The sequence below is a fragment of the Miscanthus floridulus genome, chromosome 3 (assembly GCF_019320115.1).
Source record: "Miscanthus floridulus cultivar M001 chromosome 3, ASM1932011v1, whole genome shotgun sequence".
NCBI lineage: Eukaryota > Viridiplantae > Streptophyta > Magnoliopsida > Poales > Poaceae > Miscanthus > Miscanthus floridulus.
In genome coordinates this window covers 51223160-51238048 of record NC_089582.1, presented here as the reverse complement: position 1 = coordinate 51238048, position 14889 = coordinate 51223160, and the positions used below count along the sequence as shown (strand labels likewise).

General features: G+C 44.5%; 1 protein-coding gene across 1 annotated transcript; it reads left to right on the top strand.

Annotated features, from left to right (window-relative positions):
• The first annotated feature begins 4993 nt into the window (after positions 1-4993).
• Positions 4994-7942, top strand: LOC136545709 (homeobox-leucine zipper protein ROC6-like). The gene is made up of 8 exons (XM_066537697.1): positions 4994-5151; positions 5274-5391; positions 5497-6066; positions 6184-6282; positions 6406-6663; positions 6758-6932; positions 7054-7448; positions 7538-7942. The coding sequence occupies exons 1-8, from the start codon at positions 4994-4996 to the stop codon at positions 7940-7942; spliced, it is 2178 nt and encodes a 725-aa protein (XP_066393794.1).
• Positions 7943-14889: the final 6947 nt, after the last annotated feature.

Sequence of the window (14889 nt, the reverse complement as noted above, 5' to 3'; positions counted from 1 at the left end):
AGTGAGTGAGCAATTCTAGTGCGATTGCATCGTGAGGTTACATTGAGTGGCACTAGGTGATCATGTTGCAAGCCAATGGTGCTTGTTACACTTGGAGGTTGCCACCTCCTAGACGTCTTGGTGGTGGTCTCCGTCAAAGCCCACAAGAAGCTTGTGCGGTGCTCTGGAGAAGAGCTTTGTGAGGGGCATTGTGCTCGCCCCACAGGAGCTACGGAGAGCAACTCTAGTAGAGCGAGACGCGAAGGGTGACAAGTGGTATGACCAGGTCAAGTGCTAGAGCTTGTGGTAAGCACTCCACGTGGGAGAGTGTGACTTGCAGGTCACCACTAGCAAGAGGACCGACTGCAACCTTGGAGCTTGTCTCAACGGTGACGTAGCGTGTTGGCAAGCACGTGAACCTCAAAAGAAAAATCACCGTGTCAACATTGTTCTTCCCATTGGCTTGAAATCCCCTTATACAAGTTTGTAATTACTTTCATATACATTGTGCTTGTGTAGTTGCTCTTGTAATTAGTTAGCTTGTGTAGCTCACTAGTTACCTTCTTTATTGTGTACCATAGACGTAGCTCCCTTGCGTGGCTAATTTGGTTTGTGTAACCTTATTAGCTCTATTACTTAGTTTGTGTAGCTATGTATTTGCGCTTTCTAATTTGGCATTGGTTGCCTTGTTATTGAGCAATGCTAGTGAGCTTAGGAGCTTTGTGCTTTTGCTTACTAGAATTGTGTAGCAGCTCCCCGGTGTGCAAAATACTAGTGGCATAGGTTTGTGTGACCTTGCTCCTAGAATTGGTTAGGTGAGCTATAGCTAGCCTGGCACCTTAGTTGCTTAATTAGGATCTTTGCAAGGTGCTAGAGAACATAGATAGAGGGGTGTAGTATTGGCTAAACCGATTGTTTTAATTCTGCATTTGTTTCGGTTAGCTGGCGCGATTAAATTTAGAAAGGACTATTCACCCCCCCCCCCCTCTAGTCCGCCATCTCGACCTTTCAACCTAACCTAGCTTAATCACACACTTAGGAAAAGGTTAGGCCACTAGTTCTCTCAATTACCAAAATCAAACATAGGGCTTTTAGAGAGCTCCGGTGCCCTTTAAGCATCCAAACTGCACCAAAACAGGCTCCTTGGTAGAATACTTTGGTGCACCACTCTGGTGCACACCAGAGAGGTTCAGTGCTCACAACTACTATTTCTCACATGCTGTTAGACTACTCTGTGAAACCTCCAGCGCATGCACTCTGGTGCACATGAGAAGGTAACGTGAAAGCACTGAAAACTTAGCTAACAAACGTGCCAACTCTGGTGCTACCATAGGACAAATCTAGTGCACTAGAAACAGCACTCCAAGCTCTATCAAAATCCTTTTTGAAACATGCTAAATCCCAAATGTTGTCCAATATTAGAACAAATCCTTTAGCACACTAAGTTAGTATTTTCAAAACCATTTTGCAAAGGTTTTACTTGCTCCTTTCCATGCCACTCGATCTAAATGCATTGCGAGGTAGATCTCACCTAGTGGCACTACATAACCATTTAGCTCACAAGAATGCCCCTCTTGATAGTATGACTATGTATCCTAAACCCAGTCTAGCACTTCTCTACTCAACCATTGAACGGTGAAATGAAATGCTCCACAAACATAACTTGCCTTGTGCATTCAATTCCATCTCCTCATTGGTGATGCCACACAAGCATCCTCATTAATCAATGTAGCCAACCATGTTACCTTGACCATTTCCCATAGGATGAATTTCCTTCATTGTCCACCATCAAGCCACTTGATCATCAACTTGAATCAACACTTGGCTCAATATCTCTTAGACGATATGATCCTCTTCATAGCTTTACATGGCCTTATTGATTCATCGATTGCAGGTTTGCTTGCTCTTCACCATTGCCTCCATCCATCGATGCCAAGCTCTCTACTCACGCTTCACCGCCTCGATGATCCATCGCACCCGAGCCTCTAGCTTGCCCTTCACACTTGCAACCCGGTCCTTTGTAGCCAAGTCTTGCCTCTTGATCTTCTCCACCTAGCAACATGACTCTATGTCATGTCTCATATACAACGAGTTCCTCCAATCTTCACTAGTGGAGCACTTTCAACATATCCAAGCCACATCACCATGGCTCTATGTATAGCTTATACTAGTGTACTTGTGGACTAAATACATGTGTATCTCAACATAAACACATATTAGTCCACCTATGGTTGTCACTTAATTACCAAAACAAAACTAGGATTTTTAGGTGGCATCAGTAAGAGATTTGTACTTATCTTCTGTGCTAGACCTCAATGCCATGGCTTGCTTGCATGCACTCCATGACACAAGATTAGGATGAATCTTCTAGGTGTCCTTAACCTTCTAGGTTCTTCAAATGTGCACTGGATGATCCGTTGGGTGATTCCTCTTTAATCTTCACCGTATCATCCAATGGGCACTGTGTTCTTGGCCAACTTACCTTACTCCACTATATGATCTGATGAGCCTGATAATGCTCCAGCAGGAATATTCATAGTTTCTTCTCTGTTTCAACTTGGATCTTGATCAAACTTTTAGCCTTGCTTCGCTAGGACCTATTATAACCTATCGAACACATTTTAGCTCACATGCTTGTCCTAGGCTTATTTTGTCAATCATTTAAATGAGTAAAACTTAAAGGTATGATCCTAGGCATATGATCCTTGCAATGCTCACTGTTGTAGTTGGGCCGCCATGGCCTTCTACCATCATCGTCAACCCTCCCAAGAACAAGATTGTTGTTGAATCCCCTCCTAGACTGTAATGTCGATGCTCGTGGTCAAGCCACCTTCCAATTTGCCGCCAATCTAGGATGTTGCCAGTTGCCACCCATGCTGCCAATCCTAAGAAAGAGAGAAAGAGGAGGGAGAGATGAGACTGTGTGTTGTGCTAGGGTTGGGCTATGCAACTGCAGGGGGCTCTCCACAAACTTCAAGGAGGTTGTTGCCAATGGCAAGGTTATCCAATCTTGCCTTCTTCACGTTGAAATAAAATTTACATCAAGGTTCTAGTAATAAAATACCTAAACACGGTTACGGTTTTGAGAGGACAAGTCAGATGATGGTTTGAATTTCTAAAATGTAGAGGCCTTTTTTACAAAATAGACAATGACAGGTGTCACTGTTCACAAGAGACACCCATGCTCTGATTCTCTCGAGTGAGCAGATAGAGGGTGGTTTTAATAAACCAAATATATTAATGTTGTATATCTTTTCTCGGTGGTGCTTACGATAAATTGGTAGCATTATAGTTTGGACACAGTTAAGCATTGCCAAAAGAAATTATAACTCGCAATGAAGCAAATTAAGAAGTTGTGAAATGGTGCTAGTTATGACAACTAAGAATGAAGCATGCCATAATGAAGCATCTAAAGAAATAAATGCCAAAGATGATGATATCTCGATTATTCAATAAAATTTATGTATGTATGTTTATATACATCATAGTTCAGTAGTATGAATAATGTACTATATCTATTACTAACTGTTTACTTCCAGATATTATATTATACTATATTAATATATAATTGTATTTAGTGCTTCAACTTTTTATGGGCAGTTTAGTAATTTGCATGGCCACAGACATCGTTAAATACCCACGGCCGCTGGTAGTATTTTGCATCCCCAGAGTACTAGCTCACCGCACCGCTACTATTCCAATTTTCAAGAACCATATTCCAATAGTTTCCTCTTCTCGGTGCCGGCGAAGGGAACGGAGGCTTACCTCAAAGGTATCTATTGACCATTTTTTCCATTTTAATTTCTGTTTTTTATGTTGGATTTTGCTATGGTAGTATAAAACATATATGGGGCATTCGTTTATTAGATCGCATGGCTACAATCATCTATTATCTTCGGTTAATACGTGATAAATTGAACCTAACGTACCTAATATAAAGTCTAGTAGCATAAGATAGGTATGCTCGCCATCTAAATCGAGGTTCCCCCATCCTCTAGCGCCGAAGAGGCCGCCGAAGGCAAGGGGGAGCAACCAAGATCGACGCCGGAAAGCGCTCACCCTCAGTTCGCCCTGTGTAGCAAGGGGAAACGAGTTGAGAAAGGGAAGACCACGGCATGTTTAGCTTTTTATGATGTAACGCCTCCATGTTAGCAGTGTCACGTGTACCTCATGTGTTAGCTGGCAAGTTAGGCTTAGGCGGTGATTTTTTATTCATGTGCGTGTTTTTCCCTCGACCATATTTCAGTGTAAGACATTTATAAAAGAAACTAGTAGTATAGGATGTGTTTGGATGCTATCTTCCAGGCAGCTAAGCAGCCAAGTAGCAATCTTGACTATAGGCTGAGGAATTCGAGCACCTGGGAACACTGGCCTATGACAGGCACGTTTCCTTGGGTAGCATCCAAACACGCACATACTGTATGTATATATACCACAATCAAAATCGAGAGGTTCTCCTACCCTCTGGCGCCGAAGAGGCCATTAGAGGCGAGGGAGAGCTGCCGAGATCGACGCCGGAAAGTGACTCGCCCTCGGTTCGCCCTGGTCTACCGTAGCAAGGGGAAAATGAGTAAAAGTAAGGGAAGGCTGCCTCATGTTAGCTTTTTTTGTGCATGTAACGCCTCCGTGTTAGCTGTCCTCACTTTTTCACTGTGTTCAAACACTGTTCACTACTTTTTATGTACCCATTATTTGAATACAGTTCGTCACTGTTCAACCACTGCCACACACATTGTTCATACACTTATATATAATCCACCGGCCACAATTCGCAATGTCAGCCAATTGTCATGGAACATGTATAACATAAAGTCATAGTTAACATGACGTGTTTATAACATGACTTGTTTAACGGTTTACTAACTCATAAAATAAAATAAAAACAATGGCTCATATTTATTTGAGCTATTACCTCCTAGTTAACCGAATTATCGTAGCAGATAACCCTTTTAAATTACTATATACTGATGAGGACACTGATTATACCTTTTAATCTGCTAGTGCAAGGTAACCCATGGAGGAAGAAGGGCATAAGGTCAATGATTATACTAACGAGGACACTGATTACACTGATGATGAAGACTACAACGACGAGGACTACACTCCAGAGCTTGAGACGGCGTCTAAACGTCAGAAGCGCCACACCCCGGAGCAGATCCAAGAACTGAGAGCGTAATAATAGAACTGAAATCAAACAAGAAAGCATTTAATGTTTTCATGATTTACTTTGGAGCCCAAAAATTATTTAGTACCCTTTATTATATATTTGTCTTGTGTTGTGTTGTGTTGTGCAGTGCATTCCAACGGTATGACCACCCGGATCAGCCGACACGACGGGTGCTCGGCGCAAAGATTGGCCTGCAGGCCAGACAGGTGCAGTACTGGTTCCAAAACCAGCGCTCCCAGATGCAGGTCACAATCACACACATCTCATTTTCGCTCCATGCATGCATGATCAAATGTACAGCTAATGGTGGAAAGAATCGACGGTTACAGTTTCTTTCAAAATTCCTGCAGGCGAAGGCTCTGGTGCAGAACAGTAAGGTGTTTCAGCACGAGAACGCTGTACTGATGGCCGAGAACGTGTCACTCCGTCAGGCCATACTAACCAAGTCCTGCTTCACGTGCGGCGGCACGACGGTGCCCATCGAGCTGCCGGCCGAGAACCGGCGCCTGGTGATGGAGAACGCGAGGCTCAGAGACGAGAACATGCGCGCCACCGCCCTGCTGAACCAGATCTTGCTCTCGGTGCCCCCGGCCGAGCGCCCACCAGTCATCACCAGCGGCCGCCCCGCCGTGCTGTCCGCCAGCGAGGGGGCCAGAAGGGCCGACCGCGCCGCTCGTCTCCGTGCGCACGCGGAGGCTGCCATGGACCAGTTCCTGCTGCTGGCGACCAAGGGGGAGCCGTTGTGGTTGCCCACCCCGGACGGAGAGGTGCTGAGCTACCTGGGGTACGAAAACAGAGCACTCCCGGTGCACCATGGGTTCTGCCCGGACGACGAATTCGTCATGGAGGCCACCAGGGAGACTGGCATGGTCAGAGCCTCTGCCGGCGCTGCCTACCTCGTCGCCATCCTCACAGACGCGGTACGTGCACTGGACACACATCTTCTCTCCGATCCATTTCTGCAGCAATCGCAATGCTAAATATGCATCTAAAGTTCCTTTAATACGGTGCTTGTGTTTGTGTTGTTTGTCGATCAGAAGTGCTGGTCCGAGATGTTCCCTAGCATCGTGGCGGGTGTGACCGCCAGGAGTGATGCTGCCATCTTCAGTGGCAATTTCGGCTCCCGTATTCAGCTAGTGAGTTCGGTTCGCATGCATATTCGTTCGTTTTCGTACATCTGTGTTTTTTTAGCCAGCGAACTACTCCTATCCCATTGGTTGTTCGTTCAACTGACATTGTGGATCGCCGGGCACTTGCAGATGACCGCAGAGCTGCTGGTGCAGTCGCCACGTCTGCTCAACCGCAGAATCAACTTTCTAAGGTATACCAAGCCAGTGGCGGAGGGGCAGTGGGCTGTGATGGACGTGTCCGTCGACGGCATCCTTGGACCGCCAGGCAGCCGCATCATCGCTGAAGCTGCCGTTGCAAACAACACTGTTGTGCCGGCGTCGTACACGGGCTGGAGGCTGCTGCCTTCCGGCTGCCTCGTTGAGGACATGCCCAATGGCTACTGCAAGGCAAGTGCAGCCTGCAGCAGTACTACTCTTATTGTCACAATCCGTAAACAGTAATGTTGAGACCTTGAACTTCGAATTATCTTGTGCATTGCAGATCACATGGGTTGTCCACGCTGAGTACGACGAGACCACCGTGCCAACAATGTTCAGGCCACTGTTCCGCTCTGGGAAGGCTCTCGGCGCACACCGCTGGCTCGCGTCGCTCCGGGGGAAGTGCGAATACCTCGCTGCTCTGCACTCCAGCCAAGTCCCAAGAAACGACAACACAGGTCAGTCATGTCATGGACAAAACCCATGATTTCATTTTCATATATGCTAGCTCTTGGATTAATTAGCTGGGAACAGTTGAACGATATATATATATCGGCTTGTTCTTGAAAATTTCCATAGCAGCTGCCATTTCGTCAATGGGGAAGAGGGGGATCTTGAAGCTGGCCCAGAGGATGATGGCGGTTTTCTACTCGGCTGTCTCTGGTCCCGTCACTCAGCCGTCTAGCAACCTCTACGAGTGGCCTGAAAGTACTGGCACGGGCGCCAGGAGCACTGACGCAGATGTGCGCATGGTGACCTGGAAGAAAGCCGGCAGCGTGGCTGACCTGGTGCTGAGCGCCAGCACCACGGTGTGGCTGCCGAACACGCCGCCGCAGCTTGTATTCCAGTACCTCTGCGATGGCCAGCGCCGCGGCGAGTGGGACGCCTTCGCCAATGGCGCGGCGGTGACTGAGCTCTGCTCTGTTGCCACGGGCCATCTCCATGGCAATGCTGTCTCCGTGCTCAACTCCAATGTGAGTTTATTATTTGCAGTACGTTCTAGCTAGCAATGTTATCACAGCAGAGAGTCACTGGATATCTATCTGATTCAATTCTGTTGCAGGTGACCGATGGAATCGACAGCAAAAAGGTGCTGATCTTGCAACAGGCGTGCACCGACGCGTCATGCTCCATGGTGGTCTACGCTCCTGTCGAAGAGGACTCCATGCGTGCGGTCATTAACAGTGGTGACCACGCCTCCATCTTCCTCCTGCCGTCTGGGTTCGCCGTCCTCCCGGATGGCCACGGCAGGGCTCGGCATGCTCCGAGCTCCTCCAGCGCGGTCGTCGGCCGCGACAACACTGCTGGTTCCCTCCTCACTGTGGCATGTCAGGCACTGCTGCCCGGCTCATCCCCATCGGATAACCATGTCACCGCCGAGGCCTTTGACGACGTTGGCAAGCTGCTCTGTCGTGCACTGAAGAAGATCAAGGCTGCCGTCAAGGCCAACATCGTCATCCCAGCTTGATGCAAGGCGAGGCACAAGAGTCAGGCACAATGTCGAATAATAATGCTTCTACCGTTTCAGATTTGTCAAGAGAGAATAATAACGTTTAGACTCAGTTCAGCGGGGTAGTCCCGTTTTCAGAACATTATCGCCGTTCTCGTTTTCACCGTTTTATTGCCTGTCATGGATTTTTGTGGTTTAATAATGTTTATGTTGGGATGGTTTATCATAATGTTTTCTTGTAGTGATCTGGTTACTAGTACTTGTTGCTTGAAAATTTCATTTTTTTTCCTTCACTATGTGCTTGTCATCTTTTTCGATTTTGCCTTGGTTTGATGATATTTTGCAGCGCGGGTAAGTTTCACGGCAGTGCATAATTTTAAACTGATCGGAGGTTGTTCTTATCAATATACAATTGAGAATCCAAGTTGAGATGTGGCATGGTTTGCACAATGAGCGTGATTATTAGTTGGCGGCTGAATTCAGCCAGATTAGGCCCTGGGCTGATGTAATACTATGTGGATTTTTTTTTTAGTGGAATGTAATACTATGTTGATGGGATGCCCAGTCTAGCAATTGGGCCTAGCCCCCTGCATGTGAAAGCTGTTTGCTGAGCCTGTTCGCCCTGTGGGATGAGGACACTTTTGCAATCATGCTGACCACGATCACTCTCTTGGCCACATTAAGGTAAGTGTTGTATTTATATTCTGTTCACACATTTAACAAGCTCACAAATACATTTTGACTAGCTAACTGGTTCCTTGATTTACCTCTCTGTAGGACCATCCTAAGGATGTTGAGCAACTCAAGGCCCCCATCAAGTTCTATGTTCAGGTAGAGACCATCTTTGGCTGTGGCATGGCAATAGGATGATTTGCCCTTGGGTCCAATAAATTTCTTGGCGTGGCAAAATGGAAGGCACAACTGTGAATCAAGGGGGGTGATGACAAGACTGGGACGAGTGAGGGCAGCAAGGTAACATATGTGTTGACTTCTAATGGTGGAGGTAAACACATGAGATCATACTTCAGTGAGGATGAGATCCTACTCATGATGACCAAAATGAATGATGTTGTTAACAATGTTGCCAATGCCCTAAGGGAGACTAGGCCTGCTCGATGCTGACCTATACCATGCTGTCAATGGACATGCTTGGGTTCACAGAGGAGACCCTTATCGTGGCCTTCACCCAACTATTGGACAACAAGTCCCAATCTAAGAGGTTTGTGAACATGGTGGATAGCCATAGGGTTCTTTGGCTTAGAACCTTCCCGGCCAAGAACTCCTACATGTAGGTTGTTTGCTTATATGGCAAGAAAGATGGGGATGCAGTTGAGAGTATGATTTATCCACCCTCCTTGACCACTCTCTATCTCTAACTTTTGGGTACTGATGTTGGTAGCCTCATGTGCAGCAAGGTAGTTTTGTTGACTACAACTAATCTTTTGGGTATGTTTTGGTGTCTCATTTTGGGGGTGGCTAACTATATGGTACATGTATTGTGGAGCTCCTACTGGATGCATCTCTATTGTAGGCTATGTGAACACTTGAGCCATATGTTCCCAGAAGCCTTGTGATGTGAACCTAGATTACTTATATTACTTGATGATATGCTCCATGTTGTAGGTTTGCAGCGTTTTGTTCAACTATTGCTTTATACGGTCTTGCAATATATATTGTTGATGTATTGTATGGACTCTATTGTTGGTTTTTATTGATTTTGGACTATGACACACACTAGGATGGAGGTGGCACTACTATTGTTCTTGCTGAATTTTGTTGTGTTGCTGGTGATTTGTGCTTTCACTGGGTAACTATATTGTGCTTTGACTCTCTGTAATATTGCATTTTGACTATCTGCAATATTTTGATTTCATTGTCATGGTCATTGTTGGACAACTAGATGCATTTAGCTCAGTGCACTAGTACTGCCTTCTTCTAGGCAAACAAACAAGACCCCTATTTGTTTGTTGAGTTTTTTTTGCCTTTTTACTTGTTCCAGGTTTTTTGTAACTTTGAGGCATTTATTACAGCGAAGTAGAGCCACTAGTGATTCCTTTTTATCTAAACAATTTGCTCAATCTAAGGCCACAGATCATGCCAGATTTTTTTTTTGTAACCTTGAGGTATTTATTACAATGAAGTAGAGCCACCAATGATTCCATTTTTATCTAAACAATTTACTAAATCTAAGGCTACAGATTATGCCTATGATATCTACCTTGATGTTCTTACATGATCGATGCCATGCATCGGTTTTCCTTTTGAGATCATCGGTTTAAACTAAATCAAATTGATGGCCTCCAATGCAAACTCATGCATTCACTTTACTACACTCTAGACTGAGGCTTCTAAACTTTTCCTACTGTTTACACACTACTTGAATGCACCAGTGATGTGATAACAATAATCCTAATTGAATGGTTTCTATGTAACAAGCATGGTCTTTGTTGCAAATCAATGTGTGCTTGGTATGTTGTGTTCAAAGAGCGTTGACCTGGAGTTTCCTCCAACTGGCACAGATGCCAGGCCCAAGTGAAGGATTATCCTAGTGTGTCACTGCAAAGACAAAAACCACAATGAAGCAGTTTGATATTGCAACTCAACTATCAACTTAGAAAATTATCTACCTTGTGTTCATTCTTGCACTCAACCACCTATTAGTACTACAAAGGTTTGTTCTTCACAAATTGTTGGTATTGTTCTTATTTTCCTCTTTTTAGTGTCTCATGCAAGATGATGAGCATGTGTGGCTCATGCAACCATAATGTTTAGACATGGCGTATTAGTATTTGTGGAACTTGGTTAAAGTTAAATCATTAGTGTTGATGTTAAGGTCAGTGAGAGGGTTCTAATGTTTGTTGGTAAGTTAAATCAATATTGGTTCCATGTATGGTAATTGATGATTCCAAGAGGCCCTATAAATGGGGGGTAACTCCACCTGTTGGATCCATGAGTGAGCCGAACATGCTGCAACCAGACAAACAAAAATGATCTCTAGGTGGTGGTTGATGGTAGTTGTGCTAGGACCCACCTCTGATGCAGCCATCTAGGATAGCACCACCAAACAAGCCAAGTTGCACCCCTGTGGACAGCCTGGGGATGCCCTGGCCGAACTCATCCTCATGGGCCAGGCATGTCCTGGCAAACAAATAGATGCTGAGTTTCATTTGCGTTTCTCTAGAGCCTGGCCAGCTAGGTGCAAGCAGATGCATGGAGGAGGCTAAAAAGACTTGTTGCTCTCTAAGTTGTTATTGCACGCAGTTGACCAAACTCTATCCTGACAAACAACCAATTGTACTCTTGTTGCATCCATCTAGCCTAACCAGTGTGGGCTTGGCTTCCTAGCATGAACCTTGTTGGGATGGGCAACAAACCAATTACGCTTTTTGTGTGATGAACAATTGACACTTGGCCAAGAACTTGCAGGCAACCGCGTGCACCTCAGCTCAGCTCTGATCAGATTCACCTCATGCTTGTTTGCTTGCGCTGAGTATGCACGACGCGCCTCTGTTAGACACTGCTTTCGTTTGATTGCTGCTTTGAGGGAGAATGCAATTAACCACCAACGTTGCTCATGATCATCAATGAAATAAGGACCATCGTTTCAGCAATTGAATTGAATCAACCTCCAGTTTCCATATGGATAGGAAACGTGATGCGATAAATATCTTCTAAAACTTCTTCCTCGGACAGGGGACGCACATTAAAAAAAGTAAGTTCGCGGCTACTCCAAACTCGGGTGAGAAATCCTGAAGCTCACACCCAAATTTTCTAACCGTTAGATCCTTTGTCAATGGGCTTACTAGCGCACAAACGTCCAGATAGAAGCACGCGCCCAGACGCCCACAACTTGCCCGCTGCTCAGCCCAGCACGTGCTCACCCGTGCGGTGCATCCACCCCTGCATACTCGCGGATGTGTGGCCGAACAGCCAGCGGAGCGCACCTTCCTCCAGCAACCAAAATGGATCGGTAGAAAACGGCAACGCTCCAGTGCCCCTACCTCTGTGACAGGTCCCACGCCGGGTGGCTATTTCCCACGTGCTCCCTCTGGTTGCCCCACTCACGGACGCGCATCGGAGCATGCATGCCCACCCTGCTGCTCACCGCGCCGTGCTGTTGCTTGCCTGCTTCCTGCTACTACTCGTATGCGTCTGCTCTCCCTACTGTGCCATCTGCCACTACTAGGAATTTCCACTTTCATGAAGAACAACTTTCGTCACTGAAGAAACCAAATTCGTTATAATTTTAGTTTTATGACAAATTTATGACAAAAACGGTTTGTCATAGAAAGCGCGTCATACTTGAACTTCCATGACAAATCTAGAAATTCGTCATAGAAGTGGCTTGATCTATGACGAAAAACTGACCGTCATAGAGGTGTTTTGGCATGCATGGTAGGGGGCAGCCACGCTGGCGGGTGCTTCCGTTGGAGATGCTTTCCACGAGTACATGCTATAGCCGGTTGCATTGAAGATGGTTCGGGTCACGTGTCACCTTTTTATTGCACAATGTGGCCCTCTCTTGTCCTTGCACGTTTCAGGATCTAACTGGACCACATGTTAGGTCCCTGTTGTTCCACATGTTAGTTTTCTATTGGCACACGTGTTGTGTTGCGGTTGGGTCACGTGTCACTTCTTCATTGGACCATGTGTCATATTTTTATTAGTCCACGTGACAAGACCACAATACCCTGCGTGTCTTTCTTTTACTCGACTACGTGTCACGATGTTGTATGTCCACGTGTCAGTATTTTATTGGGCCACGTGTCGCCCCCTGAGCTACCCACGCGTCTTTTTTTTATTCGACTATGTGGCAGGACAGATTTGTACCACGTATTTGGTTTGTATTGGCCCATGTGTCATGTCCTGTCACTTACATGTGTCATTCACTGGTTTGTCCATGTGTCAGATTCTTATTTAACGATGTGTCCTGTGCCGGAACTACCATGTGCATACCAATCATTACATCAGAAAAAATGATTTCAGATCTACACTGCTACACAAAATGACTACATGCATAATTATATTGAATCTGAATCAAATAACAGCAGTTTAGCTCAGCAGTAAACCACTAATAGAGTTCACATATCAAGCCGCCATAAGTTTACATCAAAACAACAAACAAACCACATATTCAATATGAAAACAAGACTAAGAATTACCAGCGCTTAAGAGCATGATATGCTCATGGAGCTTATTGTACTCCGCCTCCTGCTGTTTCTTGTACTCCTCAAACTCCCTTTCAATGTTTTCTATCTTCCTCTTCAGTTGATCCACTTGTTCGGCAAGGCCAGCTGAATTTTCCTATTGAGCAGCAAGTTGTTCCCAAAGTCTGGAGCAGCTTATCCTGATACCATCATTCTTCAAAGAAAAGGTGTTGCATCTGGCCTGGGAGAGGACCTTGGAAATAACATCAGCAACAGGTTCTGCTCATATAGTTTCCATAGCATCCTGCAAAAACCAAGGAGTAAACATTAGGTTACAGATTGTGCAAGAGGACTTAAATTATAGAACCAAGAGATTATTTCATTACAAGTAATGCATAGGTCTTCATCAGCCTAATGACGATAGGATTCATAAGCACAATGCATAGGTAACATATTAACTGTTGTCATATTACAACTTCAAAATGATAGTGCCACTTTAGGCTCCTCCTACTTTTTCTCTTTTTATGGCAATGGCTTCAGCAGATTTCAAGAAAAGCAAATGAAGGTACTTACCACTGCTTCTCTTGCTACATCACTTAGCCCCATGTTGCTACTGGTATGGAAGTTGTTGAAGATTCCCACTGCATCAACATCTTCATGAGGTCGATCACTTTCTTCAACGAGCACTTCTTGATTGTGTCCTGCATCCTTCCTATTTTTGTCCTTCTGTTAAAATTGCACATGCCTTTCTATTGATACAAAAGGCATTGTGTATTTGATATAAAAAGAGTAACACAACCGTCACATACATATGCTTGCAGGTGGGCAACATAGCAGCGAGATCTGGTAACCTGATGGTACTTCACTTTTGCACGGTTTTCGCTTGTTCTGCTCCGAGACTGCCTATAACCACAATTGTGTTAGATTGTAGCACAAGTAGACCATTGTTGATATTTCTTAGCATAACTCTTTACTAAGTTGTCATCCCTAGCATGATGCCAGAAATGTGTTATTGGTAATTATTAAGAACACTTGTAAATATAAATATATATATATATATATATATATATTAAGTAATCCGTAAGCGCACAGATAATATACCATTGTAGCATTTCAACCGGGAGTATACTAAGTATCGTTATTTATATTTTATCCACAGGGAGGAGCTATGGGGTTGGCATAGAGATATTGACAAATATGTATACTTATGATAAGATCATCACTCTCATGCTATTGCAGGGGTAAGTCAAGTGATAAATGAATGATAAGTGTAAGATATTGATGGTATTATAGAAATAGAAATAGATACTCATAAAAGTAGTATGGCTAGGCAGGTGATTAATTAAGAGCAAAAGATTTCTAAGTCATTCCATATTTACTAAGTCTTTTGTACACTCAAGTATATACACTCTCATCTATAGCATAATTAACTTTGGATCTATGCATAAGGAACATTACTAAGGATGATCAAGAACAGAGCTTGTCTCCCTTCGCAACTGGGTTCTACTTGCTCTACAAATGGGGAGTGGACAATAAAGGACTCAATGGGAGTGTCACATCCATGATCTACCACATGACCTAGAGTGTAGAATGCATCCATAGGCAAACAATATTTAAGAACCATGCTTACATAATGTCTACCACTTAACTCACTCGAGTATTGAGCTAAGTGCTTTGCGAACATATGCATAAATTCATCATCAATCATAACTATATCAAGTATACTACTAGAGCAAACTAGGAACATAATAAATAGTAACATAATATTGAAGCAGCACAAACTCATAAATAAAGAGTGATACAATGGATATACCGTCC